Below are 22,996 nucleotides of genomic sequence, written 5' to 3' on the forward strand. Positions count from 1 at the left end.
TACAAGAGGTATGAAGAGTCTCTGTTCACCCTTGTTATTAACCATAAATAGCATCATGAAGTAAACCACAAATACCATTAGGAAGAATACGTACCGATGCACAAGTCTAAGAATCCGTAGTTCTCTCAAGACACTTTCAGAAGATGTTTCATTATCAACTTCACAGGCTTCTGCACACTAAATCTTTTTCTCACCTTTGCTGCATTGTCTAGAAGATTATGCCATAGAATAGAATAGTAAGGAATGAAAGCATGCATAAAACTTTGGTGCAGAAGTCAACACCATTGTTCTAAGTGATAATGTCCCAGAGTCGTAACAACTATTTTAATATTTGCTAATTTTAACAAATAATAAAAATAAATGTAAAAGTAGGAATTTCTCTTGATTAGCAATTCTTCTTGTGAAGCAACAATAGTAGTCAGTTTTTCTAATATTGAACCATATTCATATAATGCGATTTCAGTTCTTTTTAAAGTCCCTGCTTAACGGAAATTGCGAGAATCTTCTCAGCACTGCAATTCAACAAAAGTAATTATGTAGCTGTATATTTGGAATATAGTATGTCAGTGGTATTTTTTGATATAAAGACAGCTTGTTGGGCAAACTAACTGCGAGAAGTACCCTAACAGAGTCAATGACGTAAATAGTTTTTCAGTTGTAAAGCAGGCAGAATAACACTAACTCCAACCTTATATAACAAACGGATACCAACAATACATACGTAAAAAGAACCACCACAAGAGGAGTGCAGAAGATTCCATGGCACTATGAGAGAAGGAGACTGGGAAGCACGTACAAACGGATTACTGCAGTTTGAAACAGCATATTGAAGAAAAAGAACGCACAACTAAAGAAAGGGAAATCATCCAGGAAAATGGAAGTGACGGAAGGTACATGTAGCACAATGAAGGATAAATTATCCACACTACTAATGGAGGCTAAGGAAGAATTTTCTGGGAAGCCAGGCATAATCAAAGGACCACCGTATAAAATAAAAATAAAGCCACATCAGCTATACTTTACAAAACTGTACCTGATACCGCAAGTCAAGAAAGCAGCCATGGAGAAAGAAGTACAGAGGACACTTAAACTCGGTACAACAAAGAGATCTACCATCCAACACAACAGTTCATTGCTTGCAGTGGACAAAAAGAATGGTGAAGGACTTATGCTTGACTCAAGGAAAGCAAACTGTATTTGTGAACCAGAATTCGATCATCCAGAGAATCTTGAGGAGCTCTTGCAAAAATTCAAAGAATCTCATGGCAGGTTATCATAAAATTCAGTTACACACAGAATCATGGCAGTATACTACATTCCTCTACGCTGGTAGATGCCACCAATGTAGGATGCTACCATCTGGACTGAGCACATCAGCAGCCACTTCATCTGCGTGTTAGATGTTTTAGAGGAACAGCCGCTTTGAAAAATCACCATTCATGTTGAAGATGTATTAATCACCTCAAGGCCATGGGAGAGCACCTGGAAACCACTGCAAAAATACTACATTGTTTCAATAAAGTGGGAATGACTGTGAATTTAGAGAAACCTGAATTTAGTAGCCATATGATACACAGGAAGATATTGCATCTGACCCCGACAAACTGAAAGTTATTCGACAGAGAACATAGCAGCTATGCATTATCTAGGATGCTTATAGGTATTGGAGAGGAAGATGTGGCTGAACCCTAAGTATAAGAGATGTGATGCGAGGCATGGAACATGAAAAATTCATGATTAAGCTGTTGAAAAACATTTGCTGTGAGCAGAAGGTAGATGAGTGGCTGATCTCGATCAAAAGAAAATATGAGTGCATGGGGCAAGAAAAATTGCGATTGTATTGCTTAATATGTAAAGTACACTACAAAGGTGAAGCCAAGTGGACAGGAAAGACTAGCAACTGTGCATATTAGAGCATGCAGTGGAAAAACTTATACGTGCATCTAGGTAACGCACATTACGGTATGGAGAAATGCAGGAAAAAATCTGCAAGGAATGTGTCTTCAACAATATGGCCATAATACCCACTGGGTTGAAAGAAATAGTGGACGTGGGTAACATGGGTCCCCTACTACTATAAAGCCACATCAGCTATACTTTACAAAACTGTACCTGATACCGCAAGTCAAGAAAGCAGCCATGGAGAAAGAAGTACAGAGGACACTTAAACTCGGTACAACAAAGAGATCTACCATCCAACACAACAGTTCATTGCTTGCAGTGGACAGAAGTTTTAGTAGCCATCAAGTTGCTCTCTAAAGCACATGAGATTCGATTTTACCCGTTAAGTAAGGCAAACAGCAGGGCAATGGCAGAGAATATGGAAGAGGACTACTTTAAGAAAGTGTATGGACATAAGTGAATATTGAGTGACAATGGAATACAGTTCACATCTAAAACATGGAGAGAGAAATTGGAGAGGTACCACACTGAGCCGATATATATTGATACAGACCAGTATCAAACTCAACAGAGAGGTTGTTGCAGGAGATAAACAATACGTGCCATGCATATTACAGCCATGAACATGAACGCTGGTTGGATTATACTAACGAGTTTGAGGTGATGATAAATAATATGCCCCTTGAATTGACGGGTTTTGTGGTGGTAGAAATACTGATGAACTGTGAGCCAAAAAGTACCTTCAGGGCGGTGTTTGGAGATTTATGTAATGAAAACTTCCTGTGTGAAGAGAAAATAAAGAAGATAACAGAATTTGATAAAGGAGAGTGAGAGAGGAAAGGCAACTTATGATTGATTAATGCACCCAGTCATGCATAAAGTGGGTGATCCCATGACAATACAGGATAAAACATCCCAGAAGCTAGACAGAGAGACAAGAAAGTTTTTTCACATCTAAAAAGTTCTGTATAGAGTCATCAGCACTGAAGATCTGAATATGGTGGAGCTGGAGTTGGTGAGAAGAAAGATTATTCACGGTAAAGATGATGTCAAGAACGTCTACAGATACTACGCAAAGGAAGCAAATGAAGTGGCAGAAGATGGGAATAACAGTGATGCATCTTAACAGAAACAGAGAAAGTCTGCAACTTCTTTTTGGACACGTTTTGTGTGTGAAGGAAAATAAAGCAAATAAGAACACATTCCTCAGATGAGAGAGAACTTAAATTTGTGCCGAAAGTGCCAAGTTAAAATATTGGAAATACCATCAAAAAATAGGCACAAATTGTTTTGACTTGCTATCTTTGGAAAGTGGGGAGTAACTGTAAACTGCACACCCAGATTTCAGCACTGTGTAGGTGTGGGGCAGCACAGTTTGTCCACACCAGCATGTAGGATTACCAGGCATGACCTGCACATCTGCTGGGATTTGCTACAGACACCATGAGCAGTCAGCACCAGGCGAGAGCACTGACCTCCAAAAATGGTTCAAATGGCTCTGAGCACTATGGGACTTAACTTCTGAGGTCATCAGTCCCCTTGACCTTAGAACTACTTAAACCTAACTAACCTAAGGACATCACACACATCCATGCCCGGGGCAGGATTCGAAATTGCGACCGTAGCGGTCGCGCGGTTCCAGACTAAAGCGCCTAGAACCGCTCGGCCACTCCGCCGGCCATTGACCTCCAGCTGGTTACGCCACACTAAAAGCTGTTTACCAAGATGGGCCATGTGCCTTACCACGAGCAGCATATAACCAATGCGTCAACTAAAAGTGTTTACGTGTGTGAGTGAAAGTGCGGAAAAAGTAATCCATGTTACGTGCTTTACATTTGTCAATTTATCTTTAGTTTTTCTCTGAGTTAGTGGGTTTGAACTAATGATGTAAGGTAATAGATAATACGGATACTGTGGATTTGAATCATTAGGTGACTGGTGTCCCACATCTAGTTGTATGGTTTAAGGGTTAAATGTACTTTATTGTTTTTGTCTGTTTGGCAACATTAAAAATCAAATGATACAGAGTAAAATGTGTTTGCTCAGTGTTTGTATACAAATATATCTGCTTAATGGTTTGTGTCTATGCTATTTGATTTATGAGTTATCTATAACATTATTACGATGTGAAATGTTTAGGAACAGTATTTTTGTTTACTTTTGTTTACAGTATTTTTGTTTACTTTTGTGTCTGGTGTTTTACAAATTTTCTATCCAAATTTGAGAAAGAAACCCACGAGAGAATGTAAGGTGTATCTGTCTTACTGTGGTCTTTGGTTTGCTGGGTAATAGGACACAGTTAGTTGGCGCATGGTTCTCGGATCTAGCGGTCATACAATTCACGATTGTTGCCCGATGGTTAACACAAGAACCAGTGTAGTGCATGCATTAGGAACGTGTATATACACATATGCGTGTACTTATATTGTTAAGAAGAACAAGTTTCAGTATAATACATAGTGTTTTTGATATAACTGCTGCTTTTGAAGAATTAGTTATTTCTTTCTGACAATCGACATGTTGTATGACTTTGTACATGAACATTTACTACTCCACCACACTGATGAAGCTGAACAGAGCCCAACTTTGACTCAAAAGAATATTTACATTACAATAGTGTCCCATATGCTCATCAATATGATGCTATGGATGCATTAGTTGTGTTTTACAAGGGAAAACAGAATTACAGTTCCAATATTTTATGTAAAAGCAAGGGTCCATGCGGTTTTACCAGGTGGGATGTAATTCAAAACAATGGTAATGTGATTACTGTGGCTGGTATTGTGACCAAATTTCAATAGTTTTTCTAGTACCTTGAATTGTTTATAGGGCTTTGTAGTAAAATACTGTTCCTAATGATGCAATGGTACATTTTAAGTTCCTTCTTATTTACCACTTTTTTGTGTTTTGTTTCCATTCATGAACGTAAAATTAATACAATTTGTTGCTGAACTGAATCACTGCCTTAGTCCATCACTTTACGTGCACATCTTGGTAACATGATGAATACAACTTTTGCTAAAAACTGCTATTTTTTCATATTAACAGAATCTTCCGTCGGTTCTTGGTAGAACAACATTATAATAATAAATGAAAAGCACCAGTTTGCTTTTGTTCTACAATATTATTTTTAAAAAGCAAACTGGTGCTATTTTTTAATCCTAAACCTTGAAAATGGATTTCTTAAGTATTCCTCTAAACTAGGCAGCTGTAAATGTTGCAAGGAACATTATGTACATAAAAAGTAAGGTCTTCTGTCTTACGCACGGGTCTTTCTCCACAGCCACCCAACCTCACGACTGTGGACGTCTGACCCCACATCTTCCACTAAGCATAAAGGCATTTTATTGGGTGGACACTGTGGAAGTTATCAGAGTGAGAAGTGGTGCAAGAAACAGATGTCCCTTTTACTCTTACAGGATTTAAATGGCAGCAATGTCGTTTTTGTTTCAAAATGTGCTGAAATCATCTGATTCTGTTGGGAAATCTGTAAATTTCAGAATATTGTCAAATGAAATTTTTAGAATGATCTTAAATGTTGTGAAATATCTCCAATATTCTGGAAGCAAAGAAGTAATACATGAAATGAAATTCCTTAGAAATATTCATAGCAGTAACAAGGAGAGATAGGACAAGAAATGAAAAGGTACAGGAAACAGCAAAAGATGAATACCTGCAGAGCAGGATAGAAACATTAGGGCTAAGATTGTATGAGCATTTGCAGAGCAGGACAGAAACATCAAGGCTAAGATGGTATGAGCACTTAAAGAGAATAGGAAACCAGAGAATTCCCAAGAAAATACATGAAATGGATACACGAAGGAAAAGTACAAGGGAAAGACTAATGGGTAGATGGCTGAAAAGTGTGGACAAGTGCGTTGAAAAAACACAGGCAAGGGCTGGGCTAGAGTGAAGAAAGAAAGATGTTGGGAAAACAGGACTAGATGGTAAGGCTTCTGTTCCAAACGGACCCTGCCTGGTGCTGGAAACTGTTCAAGGTGGTGGTGGTGGTGGTGGTGGTGGTGGTGGCGGCGGTTATTATTATTATTATTATTGTTATTATTATTATTTCTTCCCTTTCTCAGACGTTATGTCTGGTTAGAAATGGAAAGTGACGCAGACCTTGATCAAGCGCGACTTCCTTTTAACTGTACGGTATGTGTTACATTGCATTTAGGAAATTTCGAGTACTTGAACATGTATCAATAATTGCAGATTTCTGTAGTTGTATATATACGTTTGGATGTAGCTGTATTACGTTGATGTACTGGTGGATATTGTGTGGTATGACTCCTGTAGTTGATAGTATAATTGGTATAATGTCAACTTTATCCTGATGCCACATGTCCTTGACTTCCTCAGCCAGTTGGATGTATTTTTCAATTTTTTCTCCTGTTTTCTTCTGTATATCTGTTGTATTGGGTATGGATATTTCAATTAGTTCTGTCAATTTTTTCTTTTTATTGGTGAGTATGATGTCAGGTTTGTTATGTGGTGTTGTTTTATCTGTTATTATTGTTTATTATTATTATTATTATTATTCTGGAAGTATCACTGTTATGTTCTAGAAATATCTGTTTCTGAGAATTTACAAGGTGAATAACTCAATCTACTGATTTACATTTTATGGTCAGGCATCCAAAGAATTAAATGCATTTCTTTCCAATGGTGACCGTTACTGGTTCTGTTTCCTTGTAAACTGCTTTATTAGAAGCTAATCTCCAAGTGCTCATTTACTTGGAGCTAGCCTCAATTACGGTAAAAATAAGTACAAAGGGTGATATGAAACTGTAGTTGGAGTCATGAATGATGGCAGTTGAGTTCGTGTTTGCTCTGCACACTTACGTCATGCAGTCTCCAACAGCCATGGAGTGTTCAGTAATATTCTGAGCGGTCTGCTGTGAATGGCGTAGGCAGTGTGAGCATTAAACATGAGTGCGGAGAGTTATTTACTGACTTTTTATTCAATTTGTTGCAAGTTGTCATCACTGATGGTGGTGGTGGTAAGTGACAAACTCTACATAAGCAAGCAAGAGATATAATCTGCAGCATACATGCTTTCTTCAACTGTCGTCTGGAACTGGAAATGTTGCAAACCCTGTTTGTGTCACAACATGCACGAACTGTCGATGTTCGTGAACAAGACTATAAGGTTACAAAGCCTGCAAGGAAACATGTACATTTTATTTCATACAAGCTATACACCCAACGTTGTTACATTCATTAGGTTAATTTTCTCCATATCAGTTTAGGCCTTGTCATGTCCTTGGATAAGTTTGAATATACACTCTGGTGAAAATCCTGATCTTGTGTGCCATGTATGTTGTTGGAAAGTGTTTCTCCTTCTCATCTGGAGTGAATCATTAGCTTCCTGTGTGCTCCTTCAAATGAGGAAAATGGTGGAAGTCACTTGGCGTCAGGCCTGAGGTGTAGGGAGCGTAGTTGATGATACCCAAGCAAAACTGTTTCAACAGCATGGTAGTCTTCTAGGCTGTATGCGGTTGCGCACTGTCATGAAGGAAGCTGAAGCCCTCAGCGAGAAGTCCTGGCCATTTCCTCCCGATTGCTTTGCCCAACTGTGTGAAGGTCTCGCAGTGTCTGCCAATGTCTGCCATCTTTCCAGAAAGTCCACAAGTATGACACTTGCACTGTCAAAAACATTATGGCCATAATCTTTCCAGCAGATGGCATCACCTTAAACTTCTTTGTTTTTGGAGAGACGGGCTTCACTTCACTGATTATCACTTACTGTTGGAGGTGCAGTGGTGGATCCACGTTTTGTCACCTGCAGCAATGCACTGAAGAAAACTGTTCCCTTCCATGGAGAGCCACTGTGAGAGTTTCAGACTTACCCCCATGCACCTCTCCTTGTATTGGTTGGACAGACTTCATGGAAGCTATTGGGTACAAACTTGCCAGTACCCCAGAATATCATGAACAAAATGACGAATCTTCCAAATAACATTCCCAATTCTACCATCACCTGCTGCAATGTGATACACCTATTGTCCTGAGTCAGCTCCTCCATGTGAGCTGTGTTCAAATCTGTTGATGCTGTGTTGGGTGTTGTAGGTGATATTTTCTCTACCAGCCTCAAACTACAAACACCATTCTGCAACATGCTGACAAGACATTACAGTCTCTCCATAATCCTCAACCAGCTGCCAGGGAATTTCAGCCACAATTACATGTTTCACCCACAGAAAATTTAACAATTGAGCAGATTTCTTTGCGAGACCAGTTTTCCAAACAAATCATCTTTCGTGCGTTTAAGTTAAAACTAGTGCTAAGTGGCCAACCGTACGTATCAGAATTACCACACATTACTAATTCCTCTATAATAGATGAAACTCCAGGAATATCAGCCACGTAAGTTTACTTTCTGATCAGCCCTCTTGAAACTGAAAAGTGAGTATTTAAGTGTAAGTGAATTTCAGTAATCAATGCCTAAAGGTAACATTTAATTTATGCAGTCTAGTGAAAACAGTGTGTGGCATGAAGAAATAAAAGAGACAGAGAATTAGAAAGATAAGTTGCTTTGGAATAAAAAAAGTATTGTTGATTAAAGAGTCAGGTACTGGTTTTGTGAGCAGAGTCACCAAGACAAACTAACACTTCACTCTGCAAACACATTTATTGACCAAAGCACACAAAGTACACATAGAACACAACTTATTGGAGTAACTTAATCAATTTGGAACTCTAATCATATACAGACTATCACTGTTTGTGATGCCTGCAAGAATTTCCATCCAACGAAATCAGAAACTTCAAATCATAATTATTTGCAGGAAGCAGGAACTGAACTAATGACTTTCAAATCGTTAATCAGCACATGTAACACCTACAGCATGCTGGGTAACAGTATACTGTGTAGATAGTACGTGGCAATATTAGCAACTACTGAAGGTGAGTCAACGATAGAAAATATCAGAGGAAAGCACGAGGAAGAAAATGCTTAGAAATAAATAGAGAAACATGAAGAATAATAAATATGCAATTAGGAAAGGAGAAAAAGAATAAAAGTTCCTTAATACAGCAGGAAAGTAGAAGACAAATAAAATTATTTTATGCCAGCTCTGAATACACAATTGCTCACTGCTTCTACTATGAGTTTTTATCTTTACTCTTAAATTGTTTACATTCTACAAGAACTTTCCATTGTCAATTTAAAATTATTTTATGTCACACTATAGTTTGTCAATTTTATCCACATCATCTTTTAAATCTTCATTTTAATGTAAGGCATTTGTGTGGCATGATTTGTCCACCATGTCACAGTAAGAACAAGTACTTCGATAATTTGCCTCATACCAAATATTGATAGTTTATTTAGTGTTTAACACTCTTGGACAGTCAGAAGTAACTTCACACATCAATGTGTTTGGAAGGCTGTTGTTTGGTGACTGTCAGTTTTTAAAAAAAAAAGGAAGTGCAAGGAGGACTCTGCCCCTGAAGGTTTCACACAAACTTAATTATGTTTACAGATATTAACAACAACAATAATAATCATAATAATAATTTCACATGGCTCAATGACCTAGTGCAAGTCTCTCACCGGATGCAACGTTGGTGAATTGCTTGTCCCTAACCAACCCTAGTTATCCAATCAGGGAAAGGGGAGCCACAGTTTAACATGGAATCTGAACCATGTGTTTTTTCTGGTGACTCCTGACGTCACTGAGAGACTGAAAAATCCATGGTCTGACCAAGATTTGGTCACACAACCTCTCGATTTCCAGGCACACAGTATCACTAGACCACCGATAATTCATCTTACAGGTTTTGATGAGTGAGTTTGAGGGTATCAAAATACGTGACATACATTGTCTTATCTTTTGACTGCAATGACTTATAAGCTTAAATTATTTACATTGTCAATGGACCATAGATCCCACATTTGACACAAATTTCAACTTCATACCTCTACCTGTTCCTGAGGAAAAAGTGGTCTTAAGAGAGAAGGACAGGCAGACAGACAAACAACAGGAAACAACAAATGGCAAAAAAAGATGCAATTACAAATTCACTATTCTTAGGTTTTTTCCTTTACTTGTACTGTGAAACCTTACTTCTTGAGAAATTCTATGATTCTAGATCAACAGGAAGTAACCTATAGGATTTGATGCGTGAGTTTGCAATTATCAAAATATGTGACATAAATGACCATATCGTTTCATCACTCCAACTTAGAAGCTTACACTTTTCACACTACCAAGGGACTGTAGACATTAGTGCAGGGCATAAATTTCCACTTGATGTCTCACCCAATCTTGACAAAAACAGGGCTTAACAGTTAGACAGAAAGACAATAAAGTGATCCTATAAGGATTCTGTTTTTACTGATTGAGGTACAGATTCCTAATAAAGAACACACTGTAACCAGTTGCTAAACTTAAGTTTTTATTTACAACACATTTCAGACGCTTTGCCCCATCATCAAGTGGCAGTCCTAGTGTTTAATTTAAGTGCACTGCTTCTAGGAAAATCCCTTATTTTGAAACATTATCGACATTTCAACACTGTTGGTTTTCCCGGAAGCAGCACACCTCCAGTCAACACTTGGACTAGTACCTGATGATGGAGCAAATCCTGCAAAACTCATTGTAAATAAAAAGTTTAGCAACTGGCTGCATTGCGTGGTTTTTTTTTACAAGGGGCATTCAATAAGTAATGCAACACTTTTAAAAAAAATACATGTTATTCCCCATTCTTTTGCCCACAAAACTTTACTTTCCAACTAGAGGCCCATTCACTGGGATGGCTTTAAGCCACCTTACTGGGAGGGCCCGTATGCCTGTACGGTACCACTCTAATGGTTGACCAATGCCTTGCTGCATCAGTAACCTCTCCATTATCCATGTACTCCTTACCATGGAGTGCATCCTTCAGTGGACCAAACATGTGGAACTTGGAAGGTCCGAAACCCAGGCTGTAGAGCGGATGAGAAAACAGTCCAATGAAGTTTTGTGAGCTCCTCTTGGTTCCCCAGACTTGGATAACACTTGCATTTTTGTGTCAATGAACATGCTGAGGTCGTTTATTCAATTTCCTGACAGTAGCACAAAACATTTCAGAGTTAAACATTGCACCATGAGAAAGGGCATCAAACAGAATAACCCCTTCAGAATCCCAGAAGACCATTGTCATGACTTTACCAGCTTAGGGTGTGGCTTTGAACTTTCTCTTCAGAGAAGAGGTGGTGTGGTGCCATTCCATGGATTGCCATTTTGATTCCAGTTCAAAGTGATGAAACTATGCTTCATTACCCGTGTAGGGGTTCGACAAAAATTGTCACAACTGCCCTCATAACACGCAAGCAATTTTGTACAGATGGTCCTTTGTTGCTCTTTATGGTCTTCTATTAGGCAGCGAGGAACCCTGCAGACACACACCTCTGAGTATCCCAATTGGTGGATGAGAGTGTCAGTACTACCAACAGAGACATTCAGTCAAGCAACGAGGTGTTTGATTGTGATCCATCAATCACCTTGAATGAGAGTGTCTGCACATTTCAGCATTGCAGGATTCACAGCTGTATGTGGCCAGCTGACATGCGGGTGATCACACAAATTTGTGTGACCTTGCTATGATGATGACAGACACATTGTGCTTTTGTTCTGTTCACTGCCAGGCCTCCGTAACCATTTTGCAATGCTCTGGTTTTCTGCCAAAAATAACTCAATGACAGATCTCTGCTTGGAATGCACTTCCATTACAGACATGATTTTGCAGGCCACTTATAGTGCTGTCACCTACTGGAACTTCATGAAACAATACGGACTGAAGCGGGAATATTTCATGATGCCCCTCACATATTCTGCATGTTTTCAACCAAAATGGGCTGAGGAAAAAACATGTTGCATTATTGTCTGAATGTCCCTTGTATTTGTATTTTAATCACAAGTAATTATAAACACTGCAAGGGTGAGAGAAAATTGACCCAACTCTATCTTCTTTACCTTTAGTAAATGTTCATTTCAGTAAATTACTCCCACTGCCCACATCCAGTTCTTGAAAGTGCTGGCTTTTGGAATAAATCCTTAGTTGAGCTAGATTGACACTAATCCAGATTTTACAGTAATGTATTCTAATATTCCTGAAAGTAGCTAACTTAAAAAATATTTGCCATTAAAGTTTGGAAACACCCAAAACTACAGGGCCTATTATGCCATTGTGCTTGTTATGTTCCAACTTCCAACTATACTTTTGTTGCTCTAATTTTTCTGGGCCGTGACACCCTTTAGTAAGTACTTAAGAATTTGCTGAAATTAATATAAATGCCAACATAAAGCTCAGTCAAATTAGTAAACTATAACCTAGCAGGTTTTCAAATAATTACCTAGTTTCTGAAGAACTAAAATATTCATACACCAGTCTATATAAAGCCAACCCCAACCCAAAACCCTTCAGTCTCTTGTGAAGTTGTACACCACTATCATCTCCATGAGAATCTGCCGCTGACATTATTCAATTAACACCTTTGTAGTAACGTGTACTATCTTTAATTTCTTTGAGTCAATCAGTGGATAACATATGTTCCGGTCGCATCTTTCTGTAAACATCATGAATGTCTATATATTGGTGCCCTGTATCTGGAAATCTGTTATGCTAACTGATTACATAAACTGAAACCAGTGTTGTGATAGTATCCTGTCAGAACTATATCGCAAAAATGCACTGTATCTAACACCTTCATATTGATTACTAGAATACTGCAGTACGTGCCTGTGAAAAAAACATCCAATGTGAGAAGTGAATCTGCTCATAGCACTGTCAATATCGACAGTAAATGTGAAACTAGCTGCATTAACTAAAAAATTGTGTGGTGGTGTTATTGGAATATTTCCCATAAAGATAGTTTTACAGCAATCTGATGAACTTCCTATGATGAGACACCAAGAAAAGAATGCACAAAGTTTAGATGTTGTTCTTGCCAAGAGTAGATATGAATAGGTGAGTGTGTGTGATGTAACTAATAGGATATCATTTATCCCTACATATGCTAATGAGAAGTGAGGTCTTTAAGTTAGCTGTTACCTGTAAATCTCAGTTTCTCGATTCCATGATGCCTCGTCTCGGGAAAAGAATATCTTGACAGCAACATTCTCACCATGCCAAACACCCCGCCAAACTTCTCCATATCGGCCCTTACCGATACACTCGGCCAATGATATCTGTTTGGCCAAAGTTCGCTGGATAAGAAGAGGGAGACCGGATCCTGAACCAGAGCTCATTGAGCGATCAAGAAATTCCTGCAGAAAAATGAACAAATATTAATTTTATCTAGTATCTAGTTATCAGGAGAAAGAAAACTGGCGTTCTACGGATCGGAGGGTGGAATGTCAGATCCCTTAATCGGGCAGGTAGGTTAGAAAATTTAAAAACGGAAATGGATAGGTTAAAGTTAGACATAGTGGGAATTAGTGAAGTTCGGTGGCAGGAGGAACAAGACTTTTGGTCAGGTGATTACAGGGTTATAAATACAAAATCAAATAGGGGTAATGCAGGAGTAGGTTTAATAATGAATAAAAAAATAGGAGTGCGGGTTAGCTACTACAAACAGCATAGTGAACACATTATTGTGGCCAAGACAGACACAAAGCCCATGCCTACTACAGTAGTACAAATTTATATGCCAACTAGCTCTGCAGATGAAGAAGAAATTGATGAAATGTATGACGAGATAAAAGAAATTATTCAGGTAGTGAAGGGAGACGAAAATTTAATAGTCATGGGTGACTGGAATTCGTCAGTAGGAAAAGGGAGAGAAGGAAACATAGTAGGTGAATATGGATTGGGGGGAAGAAATGAAAGAGGAAGCCGCCTTGTAGAATTTTGCGCAGAGCATAACCTAATCATAGCTAACACTTGGTTCAAGAATCATAAAAGAAGGTTGTATACCTGGAAGAACCCTGGAGATACTAAAAGGTATCAGATAGATTATATAATGGTAAGACAGAGATTTAGGAACCAGGTTTTAAATTGTAAGACATTTCCAGGGGCAGATGTGGATTCTGACCACAATCTATTGGTTATGATCTGCAGATTGAAACTGAAGAAACTGCAAAAAGGTGGGAATTTAAGGATATGGGACCTGGATAAACTGAAAGAACGAGAGGTTGTAGAGAGTTTCACGGAGAGCATAAGGGAACAATTGACAGGAATGGGGGAAAGAAATACAGTAGAAGAAGAATGGGTAGCTCTGAGGGATGAAGTAGTGAAGGCAGCAGAGGATCAAGTAGATAAAAAGACGAGGGCTAATAGAAATCCTTGGGTAACAGAAGAAATATTGAATTTAATTGATGAAAAGAGAAAATATAAAAATGCAGTAAATGAAGCACGTAAAAAGGAATACAAACGTCTCAAAAATGAAATCGACAGGAAGTGCAAAATGGCTAAGCAGGGATGGCTAGAGGACAAATGTAAGGATGTAGAGGCTTGTCTCACTAGGGGTAAGATAGATACAGCCTACAGGAAAATTAAAGAGACCTTTGGAGAGAAGAGAACCACTTGTATGAATATCAAGAGCTCAGATGGAAACCCAGTTCTAAGCAAAGAGGGAAGGCAGAAACGTGGAAGGAGTATATAGAGGGTTTATACAAGGGCGAAGTACTTGAGGACAATATTATGGAAATGGAAGAGGATGTAGATGAAGACGAAATGTGAGATAAGATACTGCGTGAAGAGTTTGACAGAGCACTGAAAGACCTGCGTCAAAACAAGGCCCCGGGAGTAGACAACATTCCATTAGAACTACTGATGGTCTTGGGAGAGCCAGTCATGACAAAACTCTACCATCTGGTGAGCAAGATGTATGAGACAGGCGAAATACCCTCAGACGTCAAGAAGAATATAATAATTCCAATCCCAAAGAAAGCAGGTGTTGACAGATGTGAAAATTACCGAACTATCAGTTTAATAAGTCACAGCTGCAAAATACTAACACGAATTCTTTACACACGAATGGAAAAACTGGTAGGAGCGGACCTCGGGGAGGATCAGTTTGGATTCCGTAGAAATGTTGGAACACGTGAGGCAATGCTAACCTTACGACTTATCTTAGAAGAAAGATTAAGAAAAGGCAAACCTACGTTTCTAGCATTTGTAGACTTAGAGAAAGCTTTTGACAATGTTAACTGGAATACTCTCTTTCAAATTCTGAAGGTGGCAGGGGTAAAATACAGGGAGCGAAAGGCTATTAACAATTTGTACAGAAACCAGATGGCAGTTGTAAGTGTCAAGGGGCATGAAATGGAAGCAGTGGTTGGGAAAGGAGTGAGACAGGGTTGTAGCCTCTCCCCGATGTTATTCAATCTGTATATTGAGCAAGCAGTAAAGGAAACAAAAGAAAAATTCGGAGTAGGCATTAAAATTCATGGAGAAGTAGTAAAAACTTTGAGGTTCGCCGATGACATTGTAATTCTGTCAGAGACAGCAAAAGACTTGGAAGAGCAGTTGAACGGAATGGACAGTGTCTTGAAAGGAGGATATAAGATGAACATCAACAACAGCAAAACGAGGATAATGGAATGTAGTCAAATTAAATTGGGTGATGCTGAGGGAATTAGATTAGGAAATGAGACACTTAAAGTAGTAAAGGAGTTTTGCTATTTAGGGAGTAAAATAACTGATGATGGTCGAAGTAGAGAGGATATAAAATGTAGACTGGCAATGGCAAGGAAATCGTTTCTGAAGAAGAGAAATTTGTTAACATCCAGTATAGATTTAAGTGTCAGGAAGTCATTTCTGAAAGTATTTGTATGGAGTGTAGCCATGTATGGAAGTGAAACATGGACGATAACTAGTGTGGACAAGAAGAGAATAGAAGCTTTCGAAATGTGGTGCTACCGAAGAATGCTGAAGATACGGTGGATAGATCACGTAACTAATGAGGAGGTATTGAATAGGATTGGGGAGAAGAGAAGTTTGTGGCACAACTTGACTAGAAGAAGGGATCGGTTGGTAGGACATGTTCTGAGGCATCAAGGGATCACAAATTTAGCATTGGAGGGCAGCGTGGAGGGTAAAAATAGTAAAGGGAGACCAAGAGATGAATACACTAAGCAGATTCAGAAGGATGTAGGTTGCAGTAGGTATTGGGAGATGAAGAAGCTTGCACAGGATAGAGTAGCATGGAGAGCTGCAGCAAACCAGTCTCAGGACTGAAGACCACATCAACAACAATCTAGTATGACCACGTCACTTATGTATACATGTATAAGGGAAACTCTGTACACATTGTGATTTTAAAAAAAATTGTGTACTCAGGGCAAATGAAAAATGGAAAAATGGGACAAAGTATAACATTCTCTCTTCTGTTCTCCTTTCTAGTGAAGGAATATAAAAGGAAATGAAATGTAGATGCCCAGGCATATGGCACCTCACTCATTTCCAAACTCCACCGTTGATCATCAGCAAGCACACTTTGCTATGATAGACAAGAGGAATAATACAAACCAGAAAACTGGTACTTATTTCACACATTAATGCACTACCACATCAGAAAGGAAGGCGGAAAGGACTGACACTCACTCACTTACTCTCTCTCTCTCTGGTGTGTGTGTGTGTGTGTGTGTGTGGGGGGGGGGGGGGGGGGGGGGGGGTTGTACACGAAATGATGCTTGGCAAGGTGGGGAGTGCTTCTATAGCACTAGTATACCTTTTGTCATCCAAAAATCAATACAAAATTAATATTATGCTTTACAAATTCCTAACACTATTTTAAAGTACAAAATTGTTACAAAGCAATTTATACACTATACATGAAGAAAATCAAAATCTACATCTACATCTACATCTACACTCCACAAGCCACCTTGTGGTGTATGTATGTTGGAGGGTGCTTTATGTACCACTGTCACTTCCCACCTTTCCTGTGCCATTCCCAAATGGTTCATGGGAATAATGATTGCCAGTAAGCCTATGTGTGAGGTCGATTCTCTAATTTTAGCCTCTATATCTTTTTGCAAGATGTATGTAGGAGGAAGCAACACATTGGTTGACTCTTCTAGGCACTATGTTCTTGGAAATTTTACAGTAAACCACACAGTGAGGTAGAACATCCTTCTTGCAGCATCTGCCACTGGAATTGTTTGATCATCTCCGAGATACTTTTGTGCTTACTAAATGAATCTGTAACAACACATATTGCTCTTCTTTTGATCTTCTCTGTTTCCTCTACATATTCTGTATTTTACCTAGGATGAAAAAGCACTTGGGAGGAGCTGTCAGGCCAAAACAGAATGCTAATTAGAGTGGGCATGTGAGTTGTTGCAATGTTAAAGCATATGAAAAACTAGAAATCCTAAATATAAAAATGGAAACGATGGAAGTATATGTTTATTAAATAGCAAGATGCAAAGACAATTGGTAGACTTCTGGAAAGGCAGTCATAGGATTACTTATACTGGGTATATATCGGTTGAGTCAGAGTAGTAGTAGTAGTAGTAGTAGTAGTGGTGGTGGTGGTGGTGGTGGTAATGAAATGGGAAACTGATAATGGAGTATAGAGTTATATGCAGTTGACAGAAAGAACATTCATGGTGAAATCAGACTTACAACAGACACCATAAACATTAATACACATGTCAACTACATATGCGAATGACCTGAAGTTGAAGCTTTTACTAAGACTACTGAAGTCAAAAAAGTGTCAAAATAGTTTGGAATTTAGTGGTAGTAGACGAATGGAATGCAGTCATTGGTTAAAGTAAGGAAAAAATGGAGGAGAATGGTCCACGCAAGCAAATTTTAAGAGGGGGGAAAGATTAGTGGAATTATGTGCTGGGCACAATTTAGTCATTGGAAAAACATTGTTTGAAATCACTTTGAGAAGACAGTAGTGTGGGCGATGTCAGGGTAGGAAATAAAATACTAGGATGATTAACTTTTGGTAAACTAAAGATTCAGGAATCAAGTTAAGGAATGCACGAGCTAACCATGTGTTGACAGTTGAATATCTAGAAGTTAAGGATAAAGCTACTGAAAGCTGGAACCCAGACAAGCTGAAGTAATTATGAAGTGAAACAGAACATGTGACCAAAGAAAGAACAAAGGATTACTGGTGTGGAAAACCAATAGAATTGCCTTAAATGAGATTTAGGAAATGCATAAAAAAAATGCTAGGATTGAAACAGGCCCTGGGTAATGCCCTAAAAGTAATGTCTATGAATGCAAATACACTAGAAATTGTTATAGGATAAATACTTATGAAGAGATTCAAGCTTTCAAAACCAACGGTTGCTTCATCAGGAAAGAGGGAAGGAGAGGGAAAGACGAAAGGATGTGGGTTTTAAGGGAGAGGGTATGGAGTCATTCCAATACTGGGAGCGGAAAGACTTACCTTAGGGGGAAAAAAGGTCAGGTACACACTCGCTCGCTCGTGCGCGCACCCACCCACACACATACACAGACACAAGCAGACATTTGTAAAGGCAAAGACTTCGGGCAGAGATGTCAGTCGAGGCAGAAGTAAAGAGGCAAAGATGTTGTTGAAAGACAGGTGAGATATGAGCGGCGACAACTTGAAATTAGCAGAGGTTGAGGCCTGGCGGATAACGAGAAGAGAGGATATACTGAAGGGCAAGTTCCCATCTCCGTAGTTCTGACAGGTTGGTGTTAGTGGGAAGTATCCAGATAACCCGGACGGTGTAACACTGTGCTAAGATGTGCTGGCCGTGCACCAAGGCATGTTTAGCCACAGGGTGATCCTCATTACCAACAAACACTGTCTGCTTGTGTCCATTCATGCAAGTGGACAGTTTGTTGCTGGTCATTCCCACATAGAAAGCTTCACAGAGTGGTTAGACACTGGACTCGCATTCGGGAGGACGACGGTTCAATCCCGCGTCCGGCCATCCTGATTTAGGTTTTCCGTGATTTCCCTAAATCGCTCCAGGCAAATGCCGGGATGGTTCCTTTCAAAGGGCACGGCCGACTTCCTTCCCCGTCCTTCCCTAATCCGATGTGACCGATGACCTCGCTGTCTGGTTACCTTCCCCAAACCAACCAACCAACCAACCAACCAACCAACCAAAGCTTCACAGTGTAGGCAGGTCAGTTGAGAATCACGTGGGTGCTTTCACACGTGGCTCTGCCTTTGATCGTGTACACCTTCTGGGTTACAGGACTGCAGTAGGTGGTGGTGGGAGGGTGCATGGGACAGGTTTTACACCGGGGGCGGTTACAAGGGTAGGAGCCAGAGGGTAGGGAAGGTGGTTTGGGGATTTCATAGGGATGAACTAAGAGGTTACGAAGGTTAAGTGGATGGCGGAAAGACACTCTTGGTGGAGTGAGGAGGATTTCATGAAGGATGGATCTCATTTCAGGGCAGGATTTGAGGAAGTCATATCCCTGCTGGAGAGCCACATTCAGAGTCTGATCCAGTCCCGGAAAGTATCCTGTCACAAGTGGGGCACTTTTGGGGTTCTTTTGTGGGAGGTTCTGGGTTTGAGGGGATGAGGAAGTGGCTCTGGTTATTTGCTTCTGTACCAGGTCGGGAGGGTAGTTGCGGGATGCAAAAGCTGTTTTCAGGTTGTTGGTGTAATGGTTCAGGGATTCCGGACTGGAGCAGATTCGTTTGCCACGAAGACCTAGGCTGTAGGGAAGGGACCATTTGATGTGGAATGGGTGGCAGCTGTCATAATGGAGGTACTGTTGCTTGCTGGTGGGTTTGATGTGGACTGACGTGTGAAGCTGGACATTGGACAGATGGAGGTCAACGTCAAGGAAAGTGGCATGGGATTTGGAGTAGGACCAGGTGAATCTGATGGAGCCAAAGGAGTTGAGGTTGGAGAGGAAATTCTGGAGTTCTTCTTCACTGTGAGTCCAGATCATGAAGATGTCATCAATAAATCTGTACCAAACTTTGGGTTGGCAGGCCTGGGTAACCAAGAAGGCTTCCTCTAAGCGACCCATGAATAGGTTGGCGTACAAGGGGCCATCCTGGTACCCATGGCTGTTCCCTTTAATTGTTGGTATGTCTGGCCTTCAAAAGTGAAGAAGTTGTCGGTCAGGATGAAGCTGGCTAAGGTAATGAGGAAAGAGGTTTTAGGTAGGGTGGCAGGTGATTGCCGTGAAAGGAAGTGCTCCATTGCAAGAGGCCCTGGACGTGCGGGATATTTTTGTATAGGGAAGTGGCATCAATGGTTACAATGATGGTTTCCGGGGGTGACAGATGGGGTAAGGATTCCAGGCGTTCGAGAAAGTGGTTGGTGTCTTTGATGAAGGATGGGAGACTGCATGTAATGGGTTGAAGGTGTTTATCTACGTAGGCAGAGATACGTTCTGTGGGGGCTTGGTAACCAGCTACAATGGGGCGGCAGGGATGATTGGGTTTGTGAATTTTGGGAAGAAGGTAGGAGATAGGGGTGCAGGGTGTCGGTGGGGTCAGGAGGTTGATGGAGTCAGGCGAAAGGTTTTGTAGGGGGCCTAAGGTTCTGAGGATGTGTGTATGCTTGTGTTTGTGTGTCTATCGACCTGCCAGCGCTTTTGTTTGGTAAGTCACATCATCTTTGTTTTTAGATATATTTTTTCTATGTGGAATGTTTCCCTCTATTATATTCATATCATTAATTTGAACCCAACAATTACGTTTGTTATTGCCACTGTTGCATTTCGAAATCTTTTCTGTTGTCTTATTTTCTCTTTCTGTTTTTGCCACTTTGTATTCACCTTCTCCTTTTTACCGTAATCTACTACACAATTTTATCCCGCCTATATATACTTAGTAATACGTAACCCACTTCCAAACCATAACCAAAAAAATTTTTTTTTCCGCTTTCAACACTACCGCTGCTATAAAATCCACCGTTTCTAGTTCACAAACAGTTCCTTTCACCTATTAAACAACCATTTCGGCTAGTTTTAATAACTTTTGCTTTATTTCCATTTCCATTTTTCCCACATCACTGATCATATTTAGCCGTTTCCCACAGGTTTTAATGTCATTATTTCTTCGTCAGACAATTGTTAGCCTCATTTTCATAATCTGCCACCACAAAACCACTCCTTTTAATACATTTACACGTAGTTTTTTCGAAATTTTCCCGAATTTCTCCACACCTTAACGTGTTTTGGCAGCAACACAACCACCTAACCTTTATGCACATCGTTGTCTACCAACCCAAGTTCACCACACGACCAACATAGCCCAGCATTAACCAACACTTTTTCGCCTTTTTTCACACCAGATCTCCAGTTGCTTTCTAGTTCACCTTTATCCCTCCCCATATATTTTTATTTTCATTTTCATTTCAGCCTCATGTTACACTTTCCACCTTCTAATACCATGTCACCCTCACAACACCCCCACAACGACCCCATTAAGTTTTATTTACATTCCCTCCGCAAACATGCCTTCGCCCTAGCCAGATTACACTCCCATATTTTTTCTCAGGCTTGTCTGACATTTGGCATTACCCCCAAAAGCCTCACACTTAAAGTTTCCATCTCTGGCTGCAACCCTTCTTTCCATCAGTCCCTATACCAGTTCCAAACTGAACAATCCATTGCCCTCACCCACCTAATCCTTCACCTACACATCAACTCAGCCAATGAACACATCCGTCAACTCCTATCCTTAATAGAAGTCCTCAATCTTTCCTCTCCCACATCCACACCGGCTGTTCAGAGCATCCTCCTACAGGCCAACTGCAAATTAGAACAGCATGTCACCCTCCACCTCAAAAAACTATCCACTCTCCTGGTTTCCCACCTCCGGAAAGGAAACTCACTCACCCTTCACAACCTTTCCAGCAAACCTCAACCTCCTCTCACTGCACACAAACCCAGTCTCTCCCATCTACTCAATCTCCCACTTCCAGCTCTGCTCCCTCCAAAACCTCAAAATTCCAATGAACACAATCTGGAACGACAACACCCTAATTCAGTAGTTAACCTTTCCTCCAAACCTCTCTCCCAATCCGAAACCTCTGTCCTATCCAAAGGCCTCACCTTCAGCCCCACTCCCAGATTCAACCAAACAGCCCTCGTCAAAGATTTACTGTCCTACACTCGTATTCTCTGCTGGGAATATCACTTTGCCACAAAGAAAAATGATCCTAATCCTACTCCTAATGATCCAACTCCCCAAGACACTATCCAAATTGAACCCTGCCTGGAACAGTTCCGTCCTCCGTCACAGCGGGACCCACCTCCTCTTCCTCAAAATCACCCTCTCCAAACCTTCCAGGAATTTCTGACTTCCAGCCTTGCCTCTCAATCCTTCTTAAAAAACCTTAATCCTACTCCCAACATCACCACAGCTGAAGCGCAGGCTATCCGTGATCTGAACGCTGACCAATCCATCGTCATTCTTCCGGCGGACAAGGGTTCCACGACTTTGGTACTTGATCGTTGGGAGTATGTGACTGAGGGACTGCGTCAGCTTTCAGACAACACCACATACAAAGTTTTAAAGGTAATCCCAATCCTGATGTCCAGGTTGAGCTTCAAGGAATCCTCTGAACCTTAGGCCCCCTACAAAACCTTTCGCGTGACTCCATCAACCTCCTGACCCTACCGACACCCCGCACCCCTACCTATTACCTTCTTCCCAAAATTCACAAACCCAATCATCCCGGCCGCCCCATTGTAGCTGGTTACCAAGCCCCCCACAGAACGAATCTCTGCCTACGTGGATAAACACCTTCAACCCATTACATGCAGTCTCCCATCCTTCATCAAAGACACCAACCACTTTCTCGAACGCCTGGAATCCTTACCCAGTCTGTTACCCACGGAAACCATCCTTGTAACCATTGATGCCACTTCCCTATACACAAATATCCCGCACGTCCAGGGCCTCACTGCAATGGAGCACTTCCTTTCACGCCAATCACCTGCCACCCTACCTGAAACCTCTTTCCTCATTACCTTAGCCAGCTTCATCCTGACCGACAACTTCTTCACTTTTGAAGGCCAGACATACCAACAATTAAAGGGAACAGCCATGGGTACCAGGATGGGCCCCCTCGTACGCCAACCTATTCATGGGTCGCTTAGAGGAAGCCTTCTTGGTTACCCAGGCCTGCCAACCCAAAGTTTGGTACAGATTTATTGATGACATCTTCATGATCTGGACTCACAGTGA

The 22,996-nt window shown here is 40.5% G+C and overlaps 1 protein-coding gene across 1 annotated transcript in view; it reads right to left on the minus strand.

Annotated features, from left to right (window-relative positions):
• Nucleotides 1–22,996, minus strand: part of LOC124619329 (activin receptor type-1) — an 89,877-nt gene that overhangs the window by 23,140 nt on the left and 43,741 nt on the right. The window contains exon 5 of the mRNA XM_047145638.1: nt 12,943–13,157. Coding sequence (XP_047001594.1) covers nt 12,943–13,157 — 215 coding nt within the window. The remainder of the gene's footprint in view (nt 1–12,942; nt 13,158–22,996) is intronic.

This window comes from Schistocerca americana, chromosome 6, assembly GCF_021461395.2.
Source record: "Schistocerca americana isolate TAMUIC-IGC-003095 chromosome 6, iqSchAmer2.1, whole genome shotgun sequence".
NCBI lineage: Eukaryota > Metazoa > Arthropoda > Insecta > Orthoptera > Acrididae > Schistocerca > Schistocerca americana.